Source organism: Zingiber officinale, chromosome 4B, assembly GCF_018446385.1.
Source record: "Zingiber officinale cultivar Zhangliang chromosome 4B, Zo_v1.1, whole genome shotgun sequence".
Taxonomy (NCBI): Eukaryota; Viridiplantae; Streptophyta; class Magnoliopsida; order Zingiberales; family Zingiberaceae; genus Zingiber; species Zingiber officinale.
Genome location: NC_055993.1, coordinates 2492708 through 2518108, shown reverse-complemented (window position 1 = coordinate 2518108; position 25401 = coordinate 2492708). Strand labels below are relative to the sequence as shown.

The 25401-nt window shown below is 37.5% G+C and overlaps 2 protein-coding genes and 1 pseudogene across 6 annotated transcripts; 2 read left to right on the top strand and 1 right to left on the bottom strand.

Annotated features, from left to right (window-relative positions):
- Positions 1-196: 196 nt before the first annotated feature.
- Positions 197-21310, bottom strand: LOC121974413 (annotated as a pseudogene).
- On the top strand, positions 1134-1879 carry LOC121974412 (calcium-binding protein PBP1-like). The gene has a single exon (XM_042525463.1). It carries the CDS (start codon positions 1484-1486, stop codon positions 1814-1816), a length of 333 nt encoding a protein of 110 aa, XP_042381397.1. The 5' UTR covers positions 1134-1483; the 3' UTR covers positions 1817-1879.
- Positions 21311-21420: 110 nt separating the features above from the next.
- Positions 21421-24949, top strand: LOC121974410 (14-3-3-like protein GF14-12). 5 transcript variants are annotated; one of them, XM_042525461.1, is made up of 5 exons: positions 21421-21608; positions 21708-21849; positions 23147-23257; positions 24299-24364; positions 24620-24949. In XM_042525461.1, exons 2-5 carry the CDS (start codon positions 21733-21735, stop codon positions 24635-24637), a joined length of 312 nt encoding a protein of 103 aa, XP_042381395.1. In that variant the 5' UTR covers positions 21421-21608; positions 21708-21732; the 3' UTR covers positions 24638-24949. The 5 variants fall into 5 exon arrangements, with proteins under 5 accessions (XP_042381395.1, XP_042381394.1, XP_042381392.1 ...); XM_042525460.1 differs by having other exon boundaries at positions 24299-24388; XM_042525458.1 differs by having other exon boundaries at positions 21421-21604; positions 24299-24949.
- The last annotated feature ends 452 nt before the right edge of the window (positions 24950-25401 follow it).

The following is a 25401-nucleotide window of genomic DNA, read 5'->3' as shown; positions in this document are numbered from 1 at the left end:
GAAAATATGAACATACATTCAATAACTCAAACCCTAAAAAAAAATAAATATAAGTTAGATCACATAATGAGTATATGACATAAATCCATGTGTAACAAATCGCATGTGAACTCACCGGGATCATATTCGACAATTTACAGTAAACCTAGCTATCAGTTGTTTCCCTTTTGGTAATAGATCAATATTTTGCTTGCAGTGGAAGAGGTGATGATGCAATCAGCCTACATGCCTTGCTACAAGAGGACATCACTCGATCCAGCTTCTTATTCCATGGCATTTCCACCGCCAACATGATCAATAATAACACCACCATCCCACTGATAGTTTCTTCATCCTGTGATCACGATGGATAACTATTACAACAAAATGAAAGCCAATTACCGCAAGCATTTCTCCATCATCCACAGCCATTACTACAAACTCTCAATAATATGCATGATCATCCAACTAATTATCAGCAGATGACACAACACCTGAATGAATCAAAACTGCTCGAGGATGTCTCCTCCAATCCCAAACCAACAAGTGGAGTTCTAGATTCGCACACTTGATTAATTCTCTCTATCTAGTGGCATTTCAATGTATATCTGATACTTAGGTTATTACCAACGCAGGCTAACTTACTAGTTTCTTCCTCAGCATTAGAGAAGAAAATTAGCAGTAAGAAGCCTAGATTAGTCACATCATCTTCATCGGCGACATTCAAAGTTTCAAGCAAATTGAATCAGTCAAATAGGGTTTAATGCAAACCAGGTTTCAAGCTCTCCATATCTGAAGAATGCACACAAAATGCAGCAAGTAAGGTTTTTGTTTTTCAATCTGTTTTAATTATTATCAAAATTGGGAGGAGCTAATTAATGTTATTGATTATTTGTGTAGAGGATGAATGAACCATAGGATGATCTTAGAAGCAAAGGGCTCTGCGTCGTTCCAATCTCAAGCACTAAATTTGCAGTGGCTAACTATGAGATCCCTAGTGATTTCTGGGGAACTTCATAATTATCTGCAAAACAGAAAGAAAGTTGGTCAACATGGGCAAAACAGAAAGAAAGTTGATTCAATTATTGCTGGCTAAATTTTGATACAATAATTCATATGAAAGCTCAGTCGCTACAAACAATAATCAACAAGATCGTTTATCAATTTTCCAAAGAATTTGTTCACATATATATCAATTTTAGCACCATGCTTAAAGACGGAACGCGTGAAAGCCCTAGGTAGGTTCCAGGAAGGCAACAGGAATGCCCACATTACTTAACTTGGACACCTTTTAATTAATTCACCTCCGTCGTTTCCTCGTGAACCTCCCTCAAATAATCGCAGCGACCGCCTCCAAAAAGCTTCCTCACGACACCACATTCACATGCACGCAACGTAATGCACACAAGCTTAACTTCCTTCTCACCGTCCTCTTAAACCTCGACCTTGGATTTCTATATATACGCGCAATGGCTTCATCCAACTTACAAACTAAGATATCGTCATGGAAGAGGAGAAACCTGAATCGTCGATCGAGTTCGAGGACTTGTTGCCTGTGATGGTGGCGCGGCTAGGCACGGAGGGGCTGATGGAAGAGCTGTGCAAGGGGTTCCGACTGCTCATGGATCCGGCGAAGGGTGTCATCACTGCGGACAGCCTCAGGCGAAGCTCTGCCACTGCACTTGGACTCGGCGGCTGCATCACCGAGGAGGCGGCGGCGAGTATGGTGAGGGAGGGTGACCTCGACCGGGATGGTGTGTTGGACCAGATGGAGTTCTGTGTGCTCATGCTCAGGTTGAGCCCTGAGCTCATGCATATGCATGAGAGATGGTCTTAAATTTCTTATAACTGCTGCTTATTTTCTCTAAGAAAAATAAATTAGAGCATTCAAATCTATTAATATCATGCACAAATATGATCCATATGACTAAATGAACATGATTATTTACACACAAAAACAAAAAACAAAACAAAACAAAAAAGAGCAGGAGGAACTTCGATGGTATTCCAGGTTTCAAGTGCCTGGTACATATAAAAGATGAGCACTCATGAGCTTTTAGAGTTACACTAAACAAACATCAGCGTGAACAACTAACTTTAGACTTTACACAAGAGTTTCACTCCCCGTACTAAGATTACCACCACCTTTGTTCATGTCAACTGTTGTCTGGGAAAAGAAAAAGAGAAAATATTATAGTAATTCGAAAAGAAAAATTATCTATATTTATTGAAGTTTTACATGAAATGATGAATGATCTCTAATGACGTATACCAAATAAACCTTGTGGCCCGCCTAAGATAGTCAAACAAACTAATATTTGAGAACAATTGAATCAAGTTTGTCAAAGTTGATCTTAATAGATAACTGAGAATAATCTTAAGGTAATGGAAGTCATTATTATCTGCAAAAGAGAAAGAAAGCCTAGCAAATACAGGTTTTATCTGAATCGAATTAACCTACTTGAAGCAGTGCAAGGAGCTAAGAGATAACTTTTGATGGTGCAACTCCTAATTAGTAATTACCTTAACACTTCCTGGATCTGGGCTACCTTGGTGGATTTCTGACTACAGGCCATTTGAAGTTATTTATTTTCAAATGCGATATTTTTCCAAAGACAACTTACAGAATCTAAGTGCTTGTCTATTTGATACATAATTTTGACATTATATCCAAGCTCAAGTGGGCACTCAAAACATTGGGTGCTGAATCAATGGTCTTAGCCACTGAAAGCTCTACTAGCCACAAGTAGTTCCCTAAAGTAATTAATTTATTCAACGTCAGCAGAAAGAAGAGGAGAGGAGACATACAAGGAACACACACACACACACACACACACACAAAATTGAATACTAAGAACCTAAATGAAATGAATCTGCACTAGAAATTAAAAACAAATGAATGTGCAATCTCTTAATTACCAAAATTAGCGGCAGTGATGTAGAACATCTATAGCATAAAAATAGCTCATGGTTATGATCTACAATTTCTTACCATAAACAAAGATGCCTATGCCATGCTTATCATGCATCTGCACCACAATAGAAAAGCATATATTGGACACATCAGAAGAAAAGGATTACAACCGATAATTAGAATGAAGATTTATTTTGCTGAATAATGTACTACAATAAAGATACGCTAATCAACCAATCACAAAAAATTAGTAGTTGAAAAAACTTGCTAAAATCACAAATTGAAATCATAATAAAATTGTTTGCATCCGGCTTCTGCAAATAATGCAGTTTCTTTCAATGTTCAGTTTCTAAATCCGGATGAGTTAACACAAAAAACTACTAAAATAAAACAGCAGTTATAGAGGAAAAATAAACTGTGATTACAAACATAAAATTTGAAGTCAACATTGCAGATTATGTTGGAGTGTATACTGAAAGCCTAAGCTTTGTAAACATTCATTATGAATAAAGAATCACATTTGGTCTAATTATCTACATTTGTTTGTAGTTGTTCATTTAATTTATATTATAGATAACATAGTATGTGGTGTCACATACAGAAGATGATGTTATCAGTACCTTATAAATTATAAATAGTAGCTCACGACCAGAATGGAAAGGAACAAACCATTAGAAGGTCGTAGTGTAATTAGGTATTAGTTTATCTTGACTATATAATTACACTAGTACACTCAGAGTGTATTGAGTAGGACCATTTGAGGTCGTTTCTTTATACTGACTTTATAAAGGAACAAAGACCTCGGTTATTATGGAAGTGTGTGCTCTTAATCCTAATATAATAACAAGCACATATATTTGATATTTATTTCTTTAATTTATCAATGGGTGAGATTTAGTTCGATGAATCAATAAGCCCGATAAATTGGGAAATGATATCACTTATAGTGTGTGTTGTTGATTATAGAAGGAAAATGTGTCCTAGAGATACTAGGTTGATAATGTCCCCAAGAGGAGCTCATAAGGATTGTCATGTTAAACCCTGCAGGTGGACTTAGTCCGACATGACGATAAGGTTGAGTGGTACTACTCTTGGACTTAGACATTAATTAAATGAGTTGTCAGTAACTCACTTAATTAGTGGACATTCGATATCTTAAACACAGGGAGACTAACACACTCATAATAAGAAGGAGCCCAAAAATGTAATTTGGGATTGGTGCGGTAGTTCAATGATAGTTCTCTAGTGGAATGAATTATCATTGATAAAATTAAGTTGTGTGTTCGGGGCGAACACGGGATGCTTAATTTTATCGGGAGACCAAAACCAATTCCTCCTCTCGGTCCCTATCGTAGCCTCTTATTTATAGAGTACTATACCCACCTATATCCACCTTCTATACCCACCAATAGGGGGCCGGCCAAGCTAGGGTATATAATTGGGTGGTCGGCCCTAGCTGAACCCAAGCTAGTAGGGTCGGCCAAATAAAATTAAAAAGAAATTTAATTTTAATTTTTTATTATTATGTGGAAGATATATTTTAAAGAGAATTAAAATTAAAATATCTCTCTTGTAAAAGATCTACAAAAGATTAAAGAAAGAGATTAGATCTCTTTCCTTATTTATAGATTGGAGAGATGTTTTATTTTCTCTTTAAAAATTATTCACATGTTGTAAAATTAAAATTATAGAAATTTCCTTTTATCAACCATGAAGAGATTCTAAAGAGAAATTTTATTTTTTAAAATTTTCGGAAACAAATTAGGAAGTTTTAATTGTTGATTGAAACTTGTCCAATTTGTTTTATTGATGTGGCCCACTTGATTAATTGGGAAATTTTATTTTATTTCTCTCAATTAAATCATGTCAAGGAAATTAAGGAAAATTTATTGTAATTAAATTTCCTAATTTACTAGGCAAGGAATATAAAAGAAGGGTGAGGGTGCCATGAGACACAACATCTATTATTCCTCTCCTCTCTTGTTCCTTGGTGTGGTCGGCCATCCTCTCCTCTCTTCCTCTTGTGGTGGTGAACCTCTCTCCCTTCCTTGGAGCTCTTGTGGTGGCGGATACTACTTGGAGAAGAAGAAGAAGGAGAAAGTTAGTATCTCTTGGAGCTTGGTTAGTATTTTGGTTTTCTCCTTGGTGAAGCTTTTCTTTTGTGGCCGAACCTTGGAGGAGAAGAAGGTGGTTGGTGGTTTCTCGTCTTGGATTGCCCACACAACGTCCAGGGTTAGAAGAGGAATCGGTAGAAGATCAAGAGGTTTTTCTACAAGTATAACTAGTAATTTCTATTTCCAGCATCATGCTAGTTATTTATGGAAATAATACCAAATACAAGAGGCTTACGTTTTAGTATTTGAATATGTTTTTGATGTTGTGTTCTTTTGTTTCTTTCTTTTCCTTGTGATTTGATTGTTCTCTTTGGTTAACCTAAAGTTATTTTAGGAAATTAAATATTAGCTTCTATTAAAGGTTTTGTCAGTCGGTGGTGGTTGCTCCCATATCCAAGAAGGTCGTGTGCCTCGCCACGTCGATCTTGGGAACCTTTTGGAAATTAATATTTAATGGAGTTAATAACTTAAGGAGACTTGGGTCGAGCGTGTTAAGTTCCGCAGAGATCCAAGTCAAAACCTAAAAGAACAAATAGATTAAGTTTTGGATCAAGCGTGTTAAGTTCATGAGCGATCCAAAATTTAATTTAAAAGAACACGTGGTAGCTAGGAAAGGTTCGACACTTGTTTGTACAGAGGAACCTATAGGTTTTCCGAGAGCAACCAACAATTGGTATCGAGCTAGGGTTTTGCCTCTGTGTATTTGGTATTTAGTTTAATTATGCACATATACATAAATTTAGGCGGATAATAGTAGGATGTGCTAACTTGGATGCAGGATCCAACTATTATGGCTTTTAGTTAATTATGTGTGTGATTGGACCCTTGGACATGTCGAGGGCAATTTATATGTGTGTGCGTGATTGTATTATAAAATGAGTCGTATTTAGTTTTATTAGGATTTTTTTGATCTAGATACATATACATTCCTTTTATGGAATATAGGATCAAAATGTAAAATTCTATTTATGTCATGGATCGAATCTTGCAGCGTGGAACCTTCTAAGGACCAGAGGCGGAACAAGATGGATGCGACAGCTAGACCCGGAGGTGGTGGCCAAATATGGCAGCAGCTTGGGATGACACACGGAGGACAATTAGAGATAAAAGCCATAATAGTTGAAAATTAAAATTTCTATTTATTGCTTTATATTGTCATTGATACAGCGTATTAGTTTACAAGTTTAGTAGGCTAGCATAGTTAAAATTCCTCGTTTATAAATAACTAAGTGGGAGAGGATTTTAAATAAATCCCACGGTCTCCATTCTTGGTTTGTAAGTGATGCAAACAAACTTCGGCGTTGGCTCGAGTGCCTTCCTCCATGATGAGCTTGTTTGTGGATCACTGGAACTTCCATTTTGGATGGTATAGGAAATTAATTAAGAGCGTGTGATCTTCCCAACAAGGGGCGTAATCTTATTAATGGACTTAGTGTCAGTAATGGTATACACTAGACACATCTAATAGTATCCTCCCCAAGAGTCACTATTATTATTTGTGTGACAAATAATACCAACTATTGATTTTATTTGTGAAAAGTTAGGTTGACAAGATAATAAAATTAATGGGATAAAACCCTCCTTTTACAAATGTTGAATTTGTATCGTCCACACTAACGTGACATACAAAATTCACGGTGTTTTAAGGTGTTGGTTAATTTAAAATAGTATTGTTTGAGGAATCGATATTATTCTAAATTTAGAGTTACGGCCAAAAGTTATTTGTGATTCTTAGGATGTCTTTCAACCCACTGTATCCATCGTACTTAACAAAATAGACTTACTGCACCTAACTACATAGATTGGAAAAGAAACACGGACATTGTTCTTCAAAAGCTATAAATTTATCTTGTTGGCGTTGCTGATGTACCTCTTGGAGAATCTACCGAGGAGATTGAATATCATGGGAAATGGGTAAAGCAGATGAGATGGCGGTGTTACATTTTGGCTTGATGTCGAATGTATTGCAACATCGATCAAGATTTACCAACTATGATATATGAAACAATCTCGAGAACTCTTTAGTCGGGATAGGGCTTCAGGCGAAGCCGTGAGAAAGATAATGACAGCCACCATGCGGGGTACCCGTGAGGATCGTATCCTAAAGATGATGGCTTATCGGAAATACTGATCCTTGGAGGAGAAATTGATGGGAAACCTAGATCGATATGATCCTCCAAGCGCTACCTAGAAGTTTTGAGCGGTTCTTTGAACTATAATATGAATAAAAGGATTTATTCATTGGGGAACTACTAACGGAACTTCAAGCAGCAGAAGGATTATTTCGTCACAATGCTCAAAATGGTTCTACTTCTAAGCCGAAAGGAAAGAAGAAGAAAGCAATGGTTCGTGAAAGTGAATAAATCTCAGTCTGGGATTTAAAATTTGGAATGAAAAAGGAAGCAAGTGCTTCATCTATGACGGAGACATTGGGCGGTTGTCCTCGTAAGAACCAAAACAAAGGTATATCTCATTCCTAGTTGTTGAAACATGTTTAGCGATGTTATCTACAAGACCTGGTGTATAGGGGAGCCATTGATCATGTCTGCGATTCCTTGCGGGGTTCGAGAAACTATCTGAAGGAGATTACAATCTACGTCAACGATCTCTTAAGGTGGCGGTATTGCGATGGGAGGCGTCTACTTGTCTTTTAGTAGAAATAGAAATTTGGTTTTAAGAAATTGTCTTTATGTACCAGTTTAGAAAGAATTTAATTTCGGTTTCTAAAGTTTTTAGATGGATATTCGGTTTCTTTCGATAACGATGTAGTTATTAAAAGAAATAAAGTGATTATACGTTCCGGTGCATTAGTTGGCAATTTGTATATTTTAAATCAATTTCTTCCACAAAGCAAAACATGGAAATTTATAACTCATCTTCTAATTCTAATAAGAGAAAGAACCTTGAAATGAACCGTATCTTTGGCATCTAAGACTTGGTCGTATTAATTTAAGTAGGATTTATAGCCGATGGACTTTTGAGTTCATTAGAGTTGGAAAATTTTCCAACTTGAATCTTGCTTAGAAGGTAAAATGACCAAGAGGCGTTCGAGGCCAAGGTATAGAGCCGAAGAAGTGTTAGAGTTGGTTCACTCTGATTTGTGTGGTCTATGTATGTCCAAGCGAGAGGAGGTTTGAATATTTTGTCTCTTTCATGAGCGATTATTGAGATATGGATACGTTTACCTAATGCGGCAGTCAGATGCTTTGATAAGTTGAAGAATCTGAGTGATGTGGAGAAGCGATTAGGTAAAAGTATCGAAGACACTTCTGATCGATCGTGGTGGCGAATACCTCTTAGGAGGTTTGGAATTACTTATCGAGGTGGGATTGATCGATTATGCGCACTGGAACACCCAATGAGAATGGTGTAGCGGAATGAAGAATAGGACTCTTATGGAGATGGTTAGATCGATGATGAGTTATTGAATTCGTTTTGGGGATATGCTCTGAAAGCATACGTTCTGAACTTAGTACCTTCAAATCAGTTTCTTACTCCCATAATTGTGGAATGGCGAAAACCCATCTAAGACATATTCGGTTGGGGAAGTGATACTTTATCTTGATAAGTTAGAATCTAAATGGAAGTTCGGCGTGTTTGTAGGATATCCCGAAGGGCGAAAGGTGGTTTATTTTATAGTCCCAAAGACCGGAAGATTGTTAGCACTAATACCCGGTTTTTAGAAGAAGACTATATAATGGATCATGAGCCCGATAGTAAAGTTGTTTTAGAAGAACTTAGAGAGGCGTATACATTTGGTACCAGCGATGAGATGAAGTACCACGAAATGCACGTGTCACATGATACCTGACGCGGTGCCTCGTCGTAGTGGGAGGGTTGTGAGGCGACTGAAAGATTCGTGTTTTTGGGAGAGTCTTGGACTTGATCCGGGTGAACACGATCTCCGATCGTATAATGAAGCACTCGAAGATATAGATCAGCGTCTTGGCAATGGATTACGAAATAGAGTCCATGTACTCCAATAAGGTTTGGGAGCTTGTAGAACCACACGATGGTGTAAAAGCCGTTGGATGCAGTGGATCTGAAAAGAAAGAGGGACGACGGGAAGGTAGAAACCTTGAAAGCTAGGCTTGCTACACTCCGAAAGAGGGAATCGATTATGAGGAGACCTTTTCACCGTTAGCCGTGCTTAAGTCTTACTCTTATCCATTCTTTTCATATGGATTATGAGATTTGTGAATGGATGTCGAGACAACTTTCCTTAATGGAAGTCTTGAAGAAACATCCATAAAGCAACGGAAGGTTCGTTGAAAAAGCGAAAGCGTCTAATTACTCGATCGGTCGTTTATGGACTGAAGCAACTTAAAGTCTTGGAACATCGGTTTAATGAAGTAATCCGATCGTATGGATTTATTGAAACAGGATGAGTCTTAATATAAGAAGTGTAACGGAAGCGTGGTGGTATTTCTTGTACTATCGTAGATGATATTTTGTTAATTGGCAATGTTTAAGGTATTATCGGGCGTAAGGGTATGGTTGTCAAACAATTTGATATGAAGGACTTAGGAGAATGTACATTCTTGGGATCAAAGTTATAAGGGATCGTAAGAAAAGAATGTTGTGTACATCCCAAGCTTCGTATATAGATCTGATCCTTGCTCGTTTTAGCGTGCAGATTCCAAAAGGTTTCTTACCTTTTAGGCGTGGAGTAGCTTTATCAAAGAGATGTCTCCAAGACGTGAAAGATAGAGACGTGAAGCGAGTTCCTTATGCTTGGTGTAAGAAGCTTAATGTATGCAATCTTATATACGAGACACGATATCATTTTCAGTGGGCGTGGTCGTGAATATCGAGGTAACCTAGACGAGGACATTGGGATGCGGTAGCGTATATTAAAGTACACGAGAAGGACTAGAGATTATATGCTAGTTTACAAGCGGATGATCGCTCACATGGGTTACAGTTGATTTCGATCGGATAGGGATATGATAAGTCACGATCGGTATGTGTTTACTTTAGGAGGTGGAGCCGTTTAAATGGAGGTGTTAAGCGATCGTTTGGACTCGACCGTGGAAGCGAGTATATAGCGACCTACGAGGCTAAAAGCGGTATGGCTCGGGAACTTTCTAATGGACTTAGATGTGATTCTGGTTTGCCCAAAATCATCAAATTTATTGTGATAATAGCGGTGCAGTTGCAACTTCGAAGGAACCACGAGCCCGTAAGGCGAGTAAACATATAAATACCACGATACGAGATATCGTGAGCGAGGAGAAGTTGTATCGCCAAGATTGCATCGGGGATAACTGGCGGATCCTTTCACTAAGGCCCTTAGTGAGCTTTCCGGCATGTGGAGGAATGGGAATCGGATGTATGGTAGAAGATATGGCGACAGTCGTTAGTATAAGTGGGAGATTGTTGGGTGTATCTAAAGCCTAAGCTTTGTAAACATTCGTTATGAATAAAGAATCACATTTGGTCCAATTATCTATTTGTTTATAGTTGTTCGTTTAATTTATATTGTAGATAACATGGTATGTGGTGTCGCACAGAAGATGATGTTATCGATTACCTTATAAATTATAAGCGGTAGCTCACGACAATGGAAAGAACAAACCATTAGAAGGTCGTAGTGTAATTGGGTATTAGTTTATCTTGACTATATAATTACACTAGTACACTTAGAGTGTATTGGTAGATTGAGTGTTTTTCTTTATCTTGACTTTATAAGAACAAGACCTCGGTTATTATGGAAGTGTGTCTTAATCCTAATATAATAACAAGCACGTATATTTGATATTTATTTCTTTAATTTATCGATGGGTGAGATTTAGTTCGATGAATCGATAAGCGATAAATTGGGAAATGATATCACTTATAGTGTGTGTTGTTGATTATAGAAGGAAGCGTATCTAGAAATACTAGGTTGATAATGTCCCCGAGAGGGCTCATAAGGATTGTCGTGTTAAACCCTGCGGTGGACTTAGTCAAACGTGGCGATAAGGTTGAGTGGTACTACTCTTGGACTTAGACATTAATTAAATGAGTTGTCGATAACTCACTTAATTAGTGGACATTCGATATCTTAAACACGGAGAGACTATAATAAGAAGGAGCCCAAAATATAATTTGGGATTGGTGCGGTAGTTGATGATAGTTCTAGTGGAATGAATTATCGTTGATAAAATTAAGTTGTGTTAAGGCGAACACGGGATGTAATTTTATCGGGAGACCAAACCAATTCCTCCTCTCATCCTATCGTAGCCTCTTATTTATAGAGTTATAAGCTATACCCACCTTCATACCCATGGGGTAGGGGTCGGCCAAGCTAGCTAGGAACCCAAGCAATGGTGGTAGAGCTTGAACCCAAGCTAGTAGAAGATAAATAAAATTAAAAAGAAATTTAATTTTAATTTTTATTATTATGTGGAAGATATATTTTAAAGAGAATTAAAATTAAAATATCTCTTTTGTAAAGATCTAAAAGATTAAAGAAAGAGATTAGATCTCTTTCCTTATTTATAGATTGGAGAGATGTTTTATTTTTCTTTAAAATTATTCACGTGTTGATAAAATTAAAATTATAGAAATTTCCTTTTATCGACCATGAAGAGATTTTAAAGAGAAATTTTATTTTTTAAAAATTTCCGGAAACAAATTAGGAAGTTTTAATTGTTGATTGAAACTTGTCGATTTTGTTTTCTTGATATGGAGGCCACTTGAAATTAATTTGGGAAATTTTATTTTATTTTTCTCAATTAAATCATGTCGAAATTAAGGAAAATTTATTGTAATTAAATTTCCTAATTTACCTAAAGAATATAAAAGAAGGGGTGAGGTGCCTTAAGACAAGACATCTATTATTTCTCTCCTCTCTTGTTCCTTGGTGTGGCCGGCCATCCTCTCCCTCTCTTCCTCTTGTGGTGGTGAACCTCTCTCCCTTCCTTGGAGCTCTTGTGGTGGCCGGATACTACTTGGAGAAGAAGAAGAAGGAGAAAGCTAGTATCTCTTGGAGCTTGGTTAGTATTTTGGTTTTCTCCTTGGTGAAGCTTTTCTTTTGTGGCGAACCTTGCTTGGAGGAGAAGAAGGTGGTTGGTGGTTTCGTCTCGGTAGATCGTTGCCCACACATGACGTCAGGGTTAGAAGAGAATCTGGTTAGAAGATCGAGGGTTTTTCTACAGTATAACTAGTAATTTATTTCCGCGTCATACTAGTTATTTATGGAAATAATACCAATACAAGAGGCTTACTAGTATTTTGAATATGTTTTCGATGTTGTGTTCTTTTGTTTCTTTCTTTTCCTTGTGATTTGATTGTTCTCTTTGGTTAACCTAAAGTTATTTTAGGAAATTAAATATTAGCTTTCTATTAAAGGTTTTATACAGTCGGTGGTGGTTGCTCCCGTATCCGAGAAGGTCATGTGCCCGCGTCGTCTTGGGAACCTTTTATGGAAATTAATATTTAATGGAGTTAATAACAAGGAGACTTGGTCGAGCGTGTTAAGTTCATGGAGATCCAGTCGAAACCTAAAACAAATAGATTAAGTTTTGGATCGAGCGTGTTAAGTTCCGAGGCGATCAAAATTTAATTTAAAAGAACACGTGGTAGCTAGGAAAAGGTTCGGATCTTTGTACAAAATTTTTATGCGGTGGAACCTATAGGTTTTTCGAGTAACCAACAATTGGTATCGAGCTGGGTTTTGCCTCTGTGTATTTGGTATTTAGTTTAATTATGCACGTATAAATACATAATTTAGGCGGGATAATAGTAGGATGTCTAACTTTGTGGATGAGGATCAACTATTATGGCTTTTAGTTAATTATGTGTGTGATTGGACCCTTGGACGTATCGAGGCAATTTATATGTGTGTGCGTGATTGTATTAAAATCTGAGGAGTCGTATTTAGTTTTATTAGGATTTTTTGATCTAGATACATATACATTCCTTTTATGGAATATAGGATCGAAATGTAAAATTCTATTTATGTCATGGATCGAATCTTGCAGCGTGGAACCTTAAGGACCCGGTAGGCGGGACTAGGAGCAAGATGGATCGACGACAGACCCGGAGGTGGTGGCGAATATGGCGTGACTTGGGATAATGACATGCGGAGACGATTAGAGATAAAAGCCGTAATAGTTGAAAATTAAAATTTCTATTTATTGCTTTTATATTGTCTTGTGTGTGCGTGTTAGTTTACAAGTTTAGTAGGCTAGCGTAGTTAAAATTCCTCGTTTATAAATAACTAAGTGGGAGAGGATTTTAAATAAATCCCATGGTCTCCATTCTTGGTTTGTAAGTGATGCAAACAAACTTGGCGTTGGCTCTGAGTGCCTTCCTCCATGCGGATGAGCTTGTTTGTGGATCACTGGAACTTCCATTTTGGATGCTATAGGAAATTAATTAAGCGTGTGATCTTCTCCAGCGGAAGGGCATAATCTTATTAATGGACTTAGTGTCGAGTAATGGTATACACTTGGCACGTCTAATAGTATCCTCCCAACGGAGTCACTATTATTATTTGTGTGACGAAGATAACAACTATTGATTTTATTTGTCAAAAAGTTAGGTTGACAAGATAATAAAATTAATGGGATAAAACCCTCCTTTTACAAATGTTGAATTTGTATACGTCCACACTAACGTGACATACAAAATTCACGGTGTTTTAAGGTGTTGGTTAATTTAAAATAGTATTGTTTGAGGAATCAATATTATTCTAAATTTAGAGTTCTGGCCAAAAGTTATTTGTGATTCTTAGGATGTCTTTCAACCCACTGTCCATCATACTTCAACAAAATAGACTTACTGCACCTAACTACATAGATTGGAAAAGAAACCTGGACATTGTTCTTACTGCTGAAAGCTATAAATTTGTACTGACTGAGCATTGCCCTGATGTACCTACTGGAGAATCTACCCAAGAGGAGATTGAATATCATAGGAAATGGGTAAAAGCAGATGAGATGGCGCGGTGTTACATTTTGGCTTCAATGTCAAATGTATTGCAACATTAGCATCAAGATTTACCAACAGCCTATGATATCATGAACAATCTCAAGGAACTCTTTGGTCATGGGGATTAGGCAAGAAGCCATGAGAAAGATAATGACAGCCACGAGGGGTACTCCTGTGAGGATCGTATCCTAAAGATGATGGCTTATCCGAACGAAATTGAGATCCTTGGAGGAGAAATTGATGGGAAACCCGGATCGATATGATCCTCCAAGCGCTACCTATGAGCAGTTTCGACTGAACTATAATATGAATAAAGGATTTATTCATTGGGGAACTCTTGTGAGAACTTGACGTGAAGGGTTATTTCGCGATGCTCGAATTCACTATCTTGAAAATGGTTACTACTTAAACCGAAAGGAAAGAAGAAGAAGAAAGCAAGTGGTTCGTGAAAGTGAATAAATCTCGAGTCGGATTTAAAATTTGGAATGAAGAAAGAAGGGTGCTTCATCTGCAATGAGGGACGTTGGAAGGCGGATCTCGTAAGAACAAAACAAAGGTATATCTCGTACTCTAGTTGTTGAAACATGTTTAGCGGTGTTATCTACATTTTGGTGTGTGAATCTGGAGCCATCGATGTCTGCGATTCCTTGCGGGGTTCGAGGAAACCATTATCTGAAGGGAGATTCTGATCTACGTGGCGATCTCTTAGGTGGCGGTATTGCGATGGGAGGCGTCTACTTGTCTTTTAGTAGAAATAGAAATTTGGTTTAAGAAATTGTCTTTATGTACCCAGTTTAGAAAGAATTTAATTTCGGTTTCTAAACTGTTTTTAGATGGATATTCGGTTTCTTTCGATATGATGTAGTTATTAAAAGAAATAAAGTGATTATCTGATCTGGTGCATTAGTTGGCAATTTGTATATTTTAAATCGATTCCACAAAGCAAAACATGGAAATTTATAACTCGTCTTCTAATTCTAATAAGAAAAGATTGACCAACAGCGTATCTTTGGCATCTAAGACTTGGTCGTATTAATTTAAGTAGGATTGAGAGGCTTATGATGGACTTTTGAGTTCATTAGAGTTGGAAAATTTTTCAACTTGTGAATCTTGCTTAGAAGGTAAAATGACCAGAGGCGTTCGAGGCCGAGGGTATAGAGCCGAAGAAGTGTTAGAGTTGGTTCACTACGATTTGTGTGGTCGTATGTCCAGGCAAGAGGAGGTTTGAATATTTTGTCTCTTTCATGAGCGATTATTCGAGATATGGATACGTTTACCTAATCGCATGATCAAGATGCTTTGACAGTTCGAAGAATCTGAGGGCGATGTGGAGAAGCGATTAGGTAAAAGTATCGAGACACTTCTGATCGATCGTGGTGGCGAATACCTCTTAGGAGGTTTAGGAATTACTTATCGGAGGTTGAGATTCAATCCTGCAACAGAATGGTGTAGCGGAATGAAGGAATAGGACTCTTATGGAGATGGTTAGATCGATGATGAGTTATTGAGAGTCGTTTTGGGATATGCTGGAAGCTGATATCGTTACGAACTTAGTACCTTCAAATCGTTTCTTACTCCCGTAGAATTGTGGAATGGCGAAAACCCATAAAGCATATTCGGTTGGGGTAGTCCAGCACATGTCTTTGAAACGAGATCTTGATAAGTTAGAATCTCGTCAGAAGTTGGCGTGTTTGTAGGATATCCCGAAGGAGCGAAGGTGGTTTATTTTATAGTCTAAAGACCAGAAGGTCATTATAGCACTAATACCCGGTTTTAGAAGAAGACTATATAATGGATCACAAGCCCGATAGTAAAGTCGTTTTAGAAGAACTTAGAGGGGACATGTTGAGTACCAGCGATACAAGATGAAGTACCACGTGTCACACATGATACCCAACATGCCTCGTCGTAGTGGGAGGGTTGTGAGCGACCTGAAAGATTCGTGTTTTTGGGAGAGTCTTGGACTTGATCCGGGTAAACATGAACCTGATCCCGATATATGATGACTCAAGATATAGATCGGCGTCTTGGCAAAAGGCGATGAATTACGAAATAGAGTCTATGTACTCTAATAAGGTTTGGGAGCTTGTAGAACCACGATGGTGTAAAAGCCGTTGGATGCAGTGGATCTACAAAAGGAAAAGAGGACGGGAAGGTAGAAACCTTGAAGCTAGGCTTGTTGCGAAAGTCAGAAAGAGGAATCGATTATGAGGAGACCTTTTCACCGGTAGCCGTGCTTAAATGTATCCGGATACTCTTATCCATTTTTTCATATGGATTATGAGATTTGGCGAATGGATGTCAAGACGCTTTCCTTAATGGAAGTCTTGAAGAGAACGTCCATATGAAGCGACGAAGGGTTCGTTGAAAAAGCGAAAGAAGCGTCTAGTGTCTGAAGCTCGATCGGTCCGTTTATGGATGAAGCAAGCTTCGGTCTTGGAACATCGGTTTAATGAAGTAATCGATCGTATTTATTGAGTTCGGATGAGTCTTGTGTATATAAAAGTGTGCTGGAAGCGTGGTGGTATTTCTTGTCTATCGTAGATGATATTTTGTTAATTGGCAACGATGTCAAGGTATTATCGGGCGTAAGGGTATGGTTGTCCAACAATTTGATATGAAGGACTTGGGAGAATGTGCGCAATTCTTGGGATCAAGTTATAAGGGATCGTAAGAAAAGAATGTTGTGTCATTCCCGAGCTTCGTATATAGATCTGATCCTTGCTCGTTTTAGCGTGCAAGATTCCAAGAAGGTTTCTTACCTTTTAGGCGTGGGTAGCTTTATCTAAAGAGATGTCTCGAAGACGTCAAAAGAGATAGAGGACGTGAAAGCGTTCCTTATGCTTGGTGTAAGAAGCTAATGTATGCGATCTTGTACGAGACACGATATCTGTTTCTAGTGGGCGTGGTCGTGAGATATCGGAGTAACCTAGACGAGGACATTGGGCTGCGATGGCGTATATTAAAGTACGAGAAGGACTAGAGATTATATGCTAGTTTACAGGGCAGATAGTTTGCATAGCGATTTCCTGGCGAGATAGGGATATGATGAAGTCTACATCGGTATGTGTTTACTTTAGGAGGTGGAGCCGTTTCGTGGAGGTGTTAGCAATCGTTTGGACTCAACCGTGGAAGGTATGTAGCGACCTCGAGGCGGCTAAAGCGGTATGGCTCGGGAACTTTCTAATGGACTTAGATGTGATTCTGGTTTGCAAATCATCACAATTTATTGTGATAATAGTGATGCATTCTGAACTCGAAGGAACCACGAGCCCGTAAGGCGAGTAAACATATAGGCGTAAGTACCCGATACGAGATATCGTGAGCGAGGAGAAGTTATCGTCGCCAAGATTAGCGGATAACTGGCGGATCCTTTCACTAAGGCCCTTAAAGCTTTCGATCGGCGTGTGGAGGAATGGGAATCGGATGTATGGTAGAAGATATGGCGTTAGTCGTTAGTATAAGTGGGAGATTGTTGGGTGTATCTGAAAGCAAGCTTTGTAAACATTCGTTATGAATAAAGAATCACATTTGGTCAATTATCTACATTTGTTTGTAGTTGTTCGTTTAATTTATATTGTAGATAACATAGTATGTGGTATCACATCGAAGATGATGTTATCGATACTTATAAATTATAAGCGATGCTTCGCGACCGAATGGAAAGAACGAACCATTAGAAGGTCGTAGTGTAATTGGGTATTAGTTTATCTTGACTATATAATTACACTACACTATGAGTGTATTGAGTGGGACCGTTTGAGGTCGTTTCTTTATCTTGACTTTATAAAGGACAAAGACCTCGGTTATTATGGAAGTGTGTCTCTTAATCTAATATAATAACAAGCATATATTTGATATTTATTTCTTTAATTTATCGATGGGTGAGATTTGGTTCGATGAATCGATAAGCCAGATAAATTGGGAAATGATATCACTTATAGTGTGTGTTGTTGATTATAGAAGAAGCGTCCTAGAAATACTAGGTTGATAATGTCCCCAAGAGGAGCTCGTAAGGATTGTCGTGTTAAACCTGCAGGTGGACTTAGTCACGTGGCGATAAGGTTGAGTGGTCTACTCTTGGACTTAGATATTAATTAAATGAGTTGTCGATAACTCACTTAATTAGTGGACATTCGATATCTTAAACAGGAGACTAACACTCATAATAAGAAGGAGCCCAAAATATAATTTGGGATTGATGCGGTAGTTGATGATAGTTCTCTAGTGGAATGAATTATCATTGATAAAATTAAGTTGTGTGTTGGGCGAACACGGGATGTAATTTTATCGGAGACCAAACCAATTCCTCCTCTCGGTCCCTATCGTAGCCTCTTATTTATAGAGTTATATACCCACCTATACCCACCTTCTATACCCACCTAAAGGGGGCCGGCCATAAAATTGGGTGGCGGCCCTAGCTTGAACCCAAGCTAGTAGGGTCGGCCAAATAAAATTAAAAAGAAATTTAATTTTAATTTTTATTATTATGTGGAAGATATATTTTAAAGAGAATTAAAATTAAAATATCTCTTTTGTAAAAGATCTACAAAGATTAAAGAAAGAGATTAGATCTCTTTCCTTATTTATAGATTGGAGAGATGTTTTATTTTTCTTTAAAATTATTCACGTGTTGATAAAATTAAAATTATAGAAATTTCCTTTTATCAACCATGAAGAGATTCTAAAGAGAAATTTTATTTTTAAAAATTTCCGGAAACAAATTAGGAAGTTTTAATTGTTGATTGAAACTTGTCGAATTTGTTTTCATGATGGTGGCCACTTGAAATTAATTGGGAAATTTTATTTTATTTCTCTCAATTAAATCATGTCGAAATTAAGGAAAATTTATTGTAATTAAATTTCCTAATTTACTAAGGCGAGGAATATAAAAGAAGGGGTGAGGTGTCTTCAAGACATGACATCTATTATTCCTCTCCCTCTCTTGTTCCTTGGTGTGGCCGGCCATCCTCTCCCTCTCTTCCTCTTGTGGTGGTCGAACCTCTCTCCCTTCCTTGGAGCTCTTGTGGTGGCCGGATACTACTTGGAGAAGAAGAAGAAGAAGGAGAGAAAGTTAGTATCTCTTGGAGCTTGGTTAGTATTTTGGTTTTTCTCCTTGGTGAAGCTTTTCTTTTGTGGCCGAACCTTGCTTGGAGGAGAAGAAGGTGGTTGGTGGTTTCTCATCTCGGTAGATCGTTGCCCACACAACGTCCGAGGTTAGAAGAGGAATACGGTAGAAGATCAAGAGGTTTTTCTACAAGGTATAACTAGTAATTTCTATTTCCGCATCATGCTAGTTATTTATGGAAATAATACCAAATACAAGAGGCTTACGTTTTAGTATTTCGAATATGTTTTTTGATGTTGTGTTCTTTTGTTTCTTTCTTTTCCTTGTGATTTGATTGTTCTCTTTGGTTAACCTAAAGTTATTTTAGGAAATTAAATATTAGCTTTCTATTAAAGGTTTTGTCTAGTCGGTGGTGGTTGCTCCCATATCCAAGAAGGCCATGTGCCTCGCCACGTCAGTACTGGGAACCTTTTATGGAAATTAATATTTAATGGAGTTAATAACTTAAGGAGACTTGGGTCGAACGTGTTAAGTTCCGCAGGAGATCCAAGTCAAAATCTAAAAGAACAAATAGATTAAGTTTTGGATCAAACGTGTTAAGTTCCGCAGGAGATCCAAAATTTAATTTAAAAGAACACATGGTAGCTAGGAAAAGGTTCAGATCTTTGTACAAAATTTTTGTACAGTGGAACCTATAGGTTTTCCGAGTAGCAACCAACAGATTAGACCTTTAAAGACCAAACCACAGTACATCATCAGCAAGTATTATGTTGAAACTAAAATAAAAAGCATCACCGGCAGAGTTTTAAAAGTAAACATCATACTAGAAATATAGAATGTCTTCTTGAATGTAACTTGCATTTAAAAATGGCAAACAAATTATTACCTCCCACGGCATATGGAAACTACTTCACTTGGCCTAGAGTTCATAACGGAGCTTCATAATTAAATCCAAACTTCATTAAGGCCTTTAAGTCCTTAAATATGCATCCCTAAATTTAACCCCCCAAAAACTCACATTCCATCTGTGACTTGTTGTTAACAACATTAAATGATTAGAGAACTTAATAGTTGTGACTTGGGGTGTAACAAAGACTAGAAAATCCTTAAATCATGTGAACTAATTATCCAATCATTGACGAGCATATTCAATAGAACAAGTAACAAAATGAATTAGATAAAAAATGCAGCTAATGATTAATGCAAACTTGGTTGTTTTCTCCACAAAGGCACTTTACTGTAAGTGGAGGAATGTAAAAGTAGAGTTTTAAACTGATTAGAGCACTTGACAAGTGCAGATGTCACTGTAACCCTACTAAATCTTTAAAGATTAACTCAGGACACATCAGTTTCTACTGATACAAGTGGCTCTTAATATATATGGCAATTATATAACAGTAGCAGAAGCAATTCACTTCTTCTAGTGCAAGCTAAACACCAGAATACCAAGATTGAATTACCATACCAATTTTGCTTAAATATGTACCCCCTACTAGACTTTGCTAACAATTTAACTAAATGATTTAAACCCGTGTTTCTTCATCAGAACAAGCAGAACAAACAAGCAGGCACATATTTGAATACCTTAACAAACAAGCAGGCACAATTTAACTAAATGATTGTCCTAAGTATTTCGCAAAGTTAAATTCTAATGAATTTACAGAAGATCGCACCTTGATGCTCGTCATCAGCGTCGTGATACTCTTGCTCCTCTTCAGGCAAAGTATGGAGCTCGGTATCCCTCCCCACAGGTACTTTGGAGCCATTGGCAAGAGGGGAAGACGATCCCACGGCTCCGGATCCGAGACCAGTAGCATCGTCGGGGTAGCGAACCACCACAACAGGACAAACACAGTGATGCGCACAATAGTCGCTGACGCTGCCAAGCCGAGACTTATTATTCCGCCTGGATGCCCCGAATCCTCGGCTTCCCATTATGACCGCGCTCAGCCCAAGCCTTTCGACCTCGAGTCAGAGTCGCTCCTTCATGTCGTGGTCCTTGACGATGTAGATCTTGAAGGGGATCTGCGCCTCGACGAACGGCTGAGCCAGGTCCTGCACCTTGGTCGCCGTGAAGGCGTCGAAGTCCTCTTCCAGCTTCTGGGGCGGCACCTCCGACGCAGCATCTTCGGACTCGACCGAGAGGTCGATGGCAGCCCAGTCGGCGCCGTAGAGGACGCTGGTAGAGTGGACGTGGAGGAGGATGACGGCGTCGCCACGGAGAAGGAAGGAGCAGGATAACGATAGAAACAGCTGCCTTGCGTGGGTGGGTTGGGGAATTGAGTTCGCGATCGGGTCCAATCGATGCACCTCCAATCACAGGTCGACCTAACTGAACTTGAATTGATTAATTTGGATCAATTTGGGCCGAAATAGATATCAGCCCGAATCCAATAAATTCGTTAGGTGTAAATTGCATTTTGCAGTTAGGGATGGTCCCTCTATTTCACTGCGCCGCCACCCCTACTCTCCAAACCAAACCCTATTTCCCATGCACCCTATTCAGTTCCATCTCTCCATCGCCTTCAGCCGGAAAACGCTTCTGAGGTTTGCGACTGGAGTAGGCCGGAGCAGATCGATTTACATCTGAGCGATGCTCCAAAAGAAACCGTCGGTATTCGTTCTGTCTCTTTCTCCTTGATTCGTGTGTTGCGATCTGCAACATGACCGTTGGAAATTGGAAGTTAAACACAAAAAGGTTGATTTTTGACAGGTAGAAAACTTCCTTGCGGAGTGAGATGTTCCAGTTTGGCCTAAGAAATGATGTTCCAGTTTGGCCTAACTGCAGAAAGAAGAAGAAAAGACATTCTGATCTTTTTCGGTTTGGCATGGGAGGTATTGGAAAGATTTATTTGGTAAGTAAAATATATTTTATATATCTCAATTACAGTTTATTGGTGGTGTTTTTAATATCAAAATCTTAAATTCCATGAAACTTTATTTTTAGATCACCAACCCTAAATTGAGCTTATTAAAAAATCAGACTTAATCATTTTTTCCCATAATATTCCCATGCTACAAACACATTGCACCATTCTTTCTCAATGATTTTCTTTTTGATGATCTCTTGCCGCATCACTGTTTTAGGCTATTAGGAAGAAGGATTAATTAGAGCTCAATGGATGAATATGATTCATGCGGCCAACAGGCCCAACATTATTGAGTTAGTGCATTCCTTTAGTTTGTGATCACCTTGCTAATGGACTAAGTTAAAAGTGAATATATTTGATTTTGTATCAACAAATGTGTTAAGCAACAAATGTTTTAAGAACATATTCAGGGATCATATGGATGCCATATCATCTACAAGATATATATGTGTACGGTCAGCAATTAACTGCAAAGTTGTCTAGCTCCATCTTCACTGAGATACTATGGTCTTGGTCTTGAGATTGAAACTATATTGTTAAGCTCCAATTTGCAGGGATTGCATACCCTAACTCGTTCCCTGACTTCCCTAACTTGGCTACTTGGCAAAGCTTGCGTAGAAGGCTCTTCAATATTTATACACATATGAGAGCCACAATTCTTACTCCAATGGTAACACTTCCTCAATACATGATGTCAAAAACATTCAAGCATTGTGAAAGAACTAAGTTATGGAGAAAACAAGATCTATACTTGGCTAAATTAACAAAAAAGGTGGGTAGATTTGATGATATGATGGAGATTATGGAGAAGGTTGCCCTTGAGACGGCTGCTGAGAAGGAGTTAACTGCAGAGGAGCGCGAACTCCTTTCGGAAGCTTATGGCAGTGCCATCTTATCTCGAAGCACCGTATTGAAGAACATCTCTTCAATAAGAATGGAAGAGACAGAGCTCGACCACTGAAACCATATCGACTCCATTCCCATCTTCGAGGAACGGGCCGAATTCGATCTATCGTCAATATGCAAAAACATTGTCCAATTCATTGACTCCATTCTCATCCCAGGCGCTCACAAATCTGAATCCAAGGTTTTCTACCTTAAGATGAAGGGAGATTATTACCGTCACCTGATAGAGTTGAAGACAGAATCCCAGTGCAAGGACGCTATTGATAATACCTTATCCTTTTATAAGACGGCTTTGGTTATGTTCCTTTTTGTCACAGTCAATCTTTCATTAGGATAAGGGTATTGTTCTGATAGCATAATGGTATTGTTCTTGTAGGCAGAATTAGCGCCACTAAATCCAATCCGTCTACAATTGGCAGTAGATTTCTCGACATTCTACTATGACGTTCTAAAGTCTCTACAGATGACATGCACTCTTGTCGATCAGGTAAGCAACTGAGCTCATGTTCTTTGCTCATTTTGGTTAGATGCATGATAGTGATTCTTGTTCATAATTGTCTCATTGTGTTTAATATTGCTCATTTTGAATGTGTCCAGTGAGTTTGTCCATAATTAGTGTAAAAAGATAGAGACATAGAGCTGAGACATAACCCTATCTTTATTGGAAATGTTTTAGTTAATATGCTTGAAATACGCTATTCACCCCCCTAGCGTATTTACGATCCTACAGATATATAATTCTATTGTCAACCTATAGAGTAAAGTTATGAAGAAAAAAACTATACAATAAATTTCAATCTATACTCTAAGAGAGAAACTTATAATTAATCTCGCATTCATGAAATATTGAAATACACAATGAAATTAAGAAAAATCAAACGGTACTTTGAGACAAAAGAAGATGAAAAGAAAATGTGTAAAAAAGTAATTCTTTAATGATTGTCACTTTCCATATTGTCTTAGTGAATCTATAATATTTTTTTTTTCAGATTTAAGCACTCATTTTGTCCATGTTTCTCTTTCTTTTCTATGAAAGTCGTATAATTTTTCCTAAATGATTTGTTTCTTACTATCTTAATGAATTTTATCAATATATCTCCTAATAAATGGTCCTTTATGAAAATATAACCACAAATTTTCAAATATTAAATGAATTCTATTTAAGCTCACTTTTTAAAATTTATTTTTCCTTCATTCTTGTTTAAGCAATATGTTTCTTTTTAAAATGGAGAAAAAAGAATAGCAGTGCCTTTTTTTTTTGTTAATTGCACTTTTTTTTAAAAAAAAAACAAATCAAAACTATTTTTCTTAATCATACTGAATTCAAGAATTTAATGTTGCAGCTCCAGTTAGCATCCAGCAGAAAGAGCCTTTTTCAATTCCTGCTAGTGATCATTCTCATATGCTTTTTCATTTCTTTGTGTTGTTTTTTTTTTCCTCTTTTCCAACATAGTTGTATTTGGTCAACCTTTGTCATAGTTGTTGTTTTGGACTTTCTTGTTATAGAATCTCTTCTTTTGTTTGTCAGGCCATCAACGATGCAACTAGAGATATGGCTGCCCAATTATCGATTATCCAAGTTCTTCACGACAAGGTTGATTCATGGAGATCAGAGTTGGTAGTATTTCTCTTCATTTTAAAGTTAACTTTATACTTTACAAGTGCAAACTTGGTTTTTTGAAAAAATAAGGGCATCTTAGCCATTTAAGACTATATTTGAGAAATTTTTTAATATCATTGTCAGGATGCTTTAACTTAATTGTTTTTGATAATGATGCTTGTTATATAAAAAAGTCACTATTCTTGTTGATTTTTTTTTTTTTTGCATGATACTGGCGATGGTGATCAGAGAAGCGACGAAACCTGATGGCAGAGCTTTGTGATTCATCTAAGTTTGTAGTTTTCATTTTGCATTTGATAGAGAGATGGAGTCTGTAATCATAGGTAGAATGGACTACCATGGGAAAGTTACCTTAGTAATTTCCTATTAACATGGTATTAGAATTGAATGAACTAGATGATTGATACTTTGTCATGATAATAATGTTTGGCATGTGTTGCCTTTTGTAATTACAATCTTATGGTTTTGAAACTTAGTCTCAGTATCAGTTAATATTTTTTTAAATTTCTTTCTTTTTATTTATTTTGACTTATGTGAAATAAATGAGTCATTTTTGTATCCTTTTAGCATATATCAAATTTGGATTACGTTTGGTGAGTGGTGCAAAAGAAAGATTCTGTTTTGGGGAAGGATTAAGGCTTCGTTTTTGCTATTGCTGCAATAATAACAAAGAAACTCACAGGTAACTTTCTATCCGACTAGGCGACTACCAACATCAGGTGACTTCACCTTTCTTTCCCTCATTCGAGGATTGGTAAGTTTCTCTCAACTGGAACAAGTGATCTATATCCTAGTGCTGGTGCTGGATTTTATCTTCATAGTTATATCTATATTTTTAGTTTATCAGTTCTGTATATCACTTTCATTTTATTGGCATGAATAATTTACTATTTTGGCTGGCATAGGTGGTGGCATACTCATAGGTATGTTGGTATTCTTAAAAATATTTTCAAATGTCCGATTTGTTCTTAACATTCATAAATATGATAGAACCAAATGATCCAGGGTGC

Coding starts and splice junctions, on each gene's coding strand:
- LOC121974410 (XM_042525458.1), top strand. CDS start 21,733: ATGTTCCAGTTTGGCCTAAGAAATGATGTTCCAGTTTGGCCTAACTGC. Junction 21,850..23,146: donor GTATTGGAAAGATTTATTTG/GTAAGTAAAATA, acceptor TTGTTCTTGTAG/GCAGAATTAGCGCCACTAAA. Junction 23,258..24,298: donor CATGCACTCTTGTCGATCAG/GTAAGCAACTGA, acceptor TTTGTTTGTCAG/GCCATCAACGATGCAACTAG.
- LOC121974412 (XM_042525463.1), top strand. CDS start 1,484: ATGGAAGAGGAGAAACCTGAATCGTCGATCGAGTTCGAGGACTTGTTG.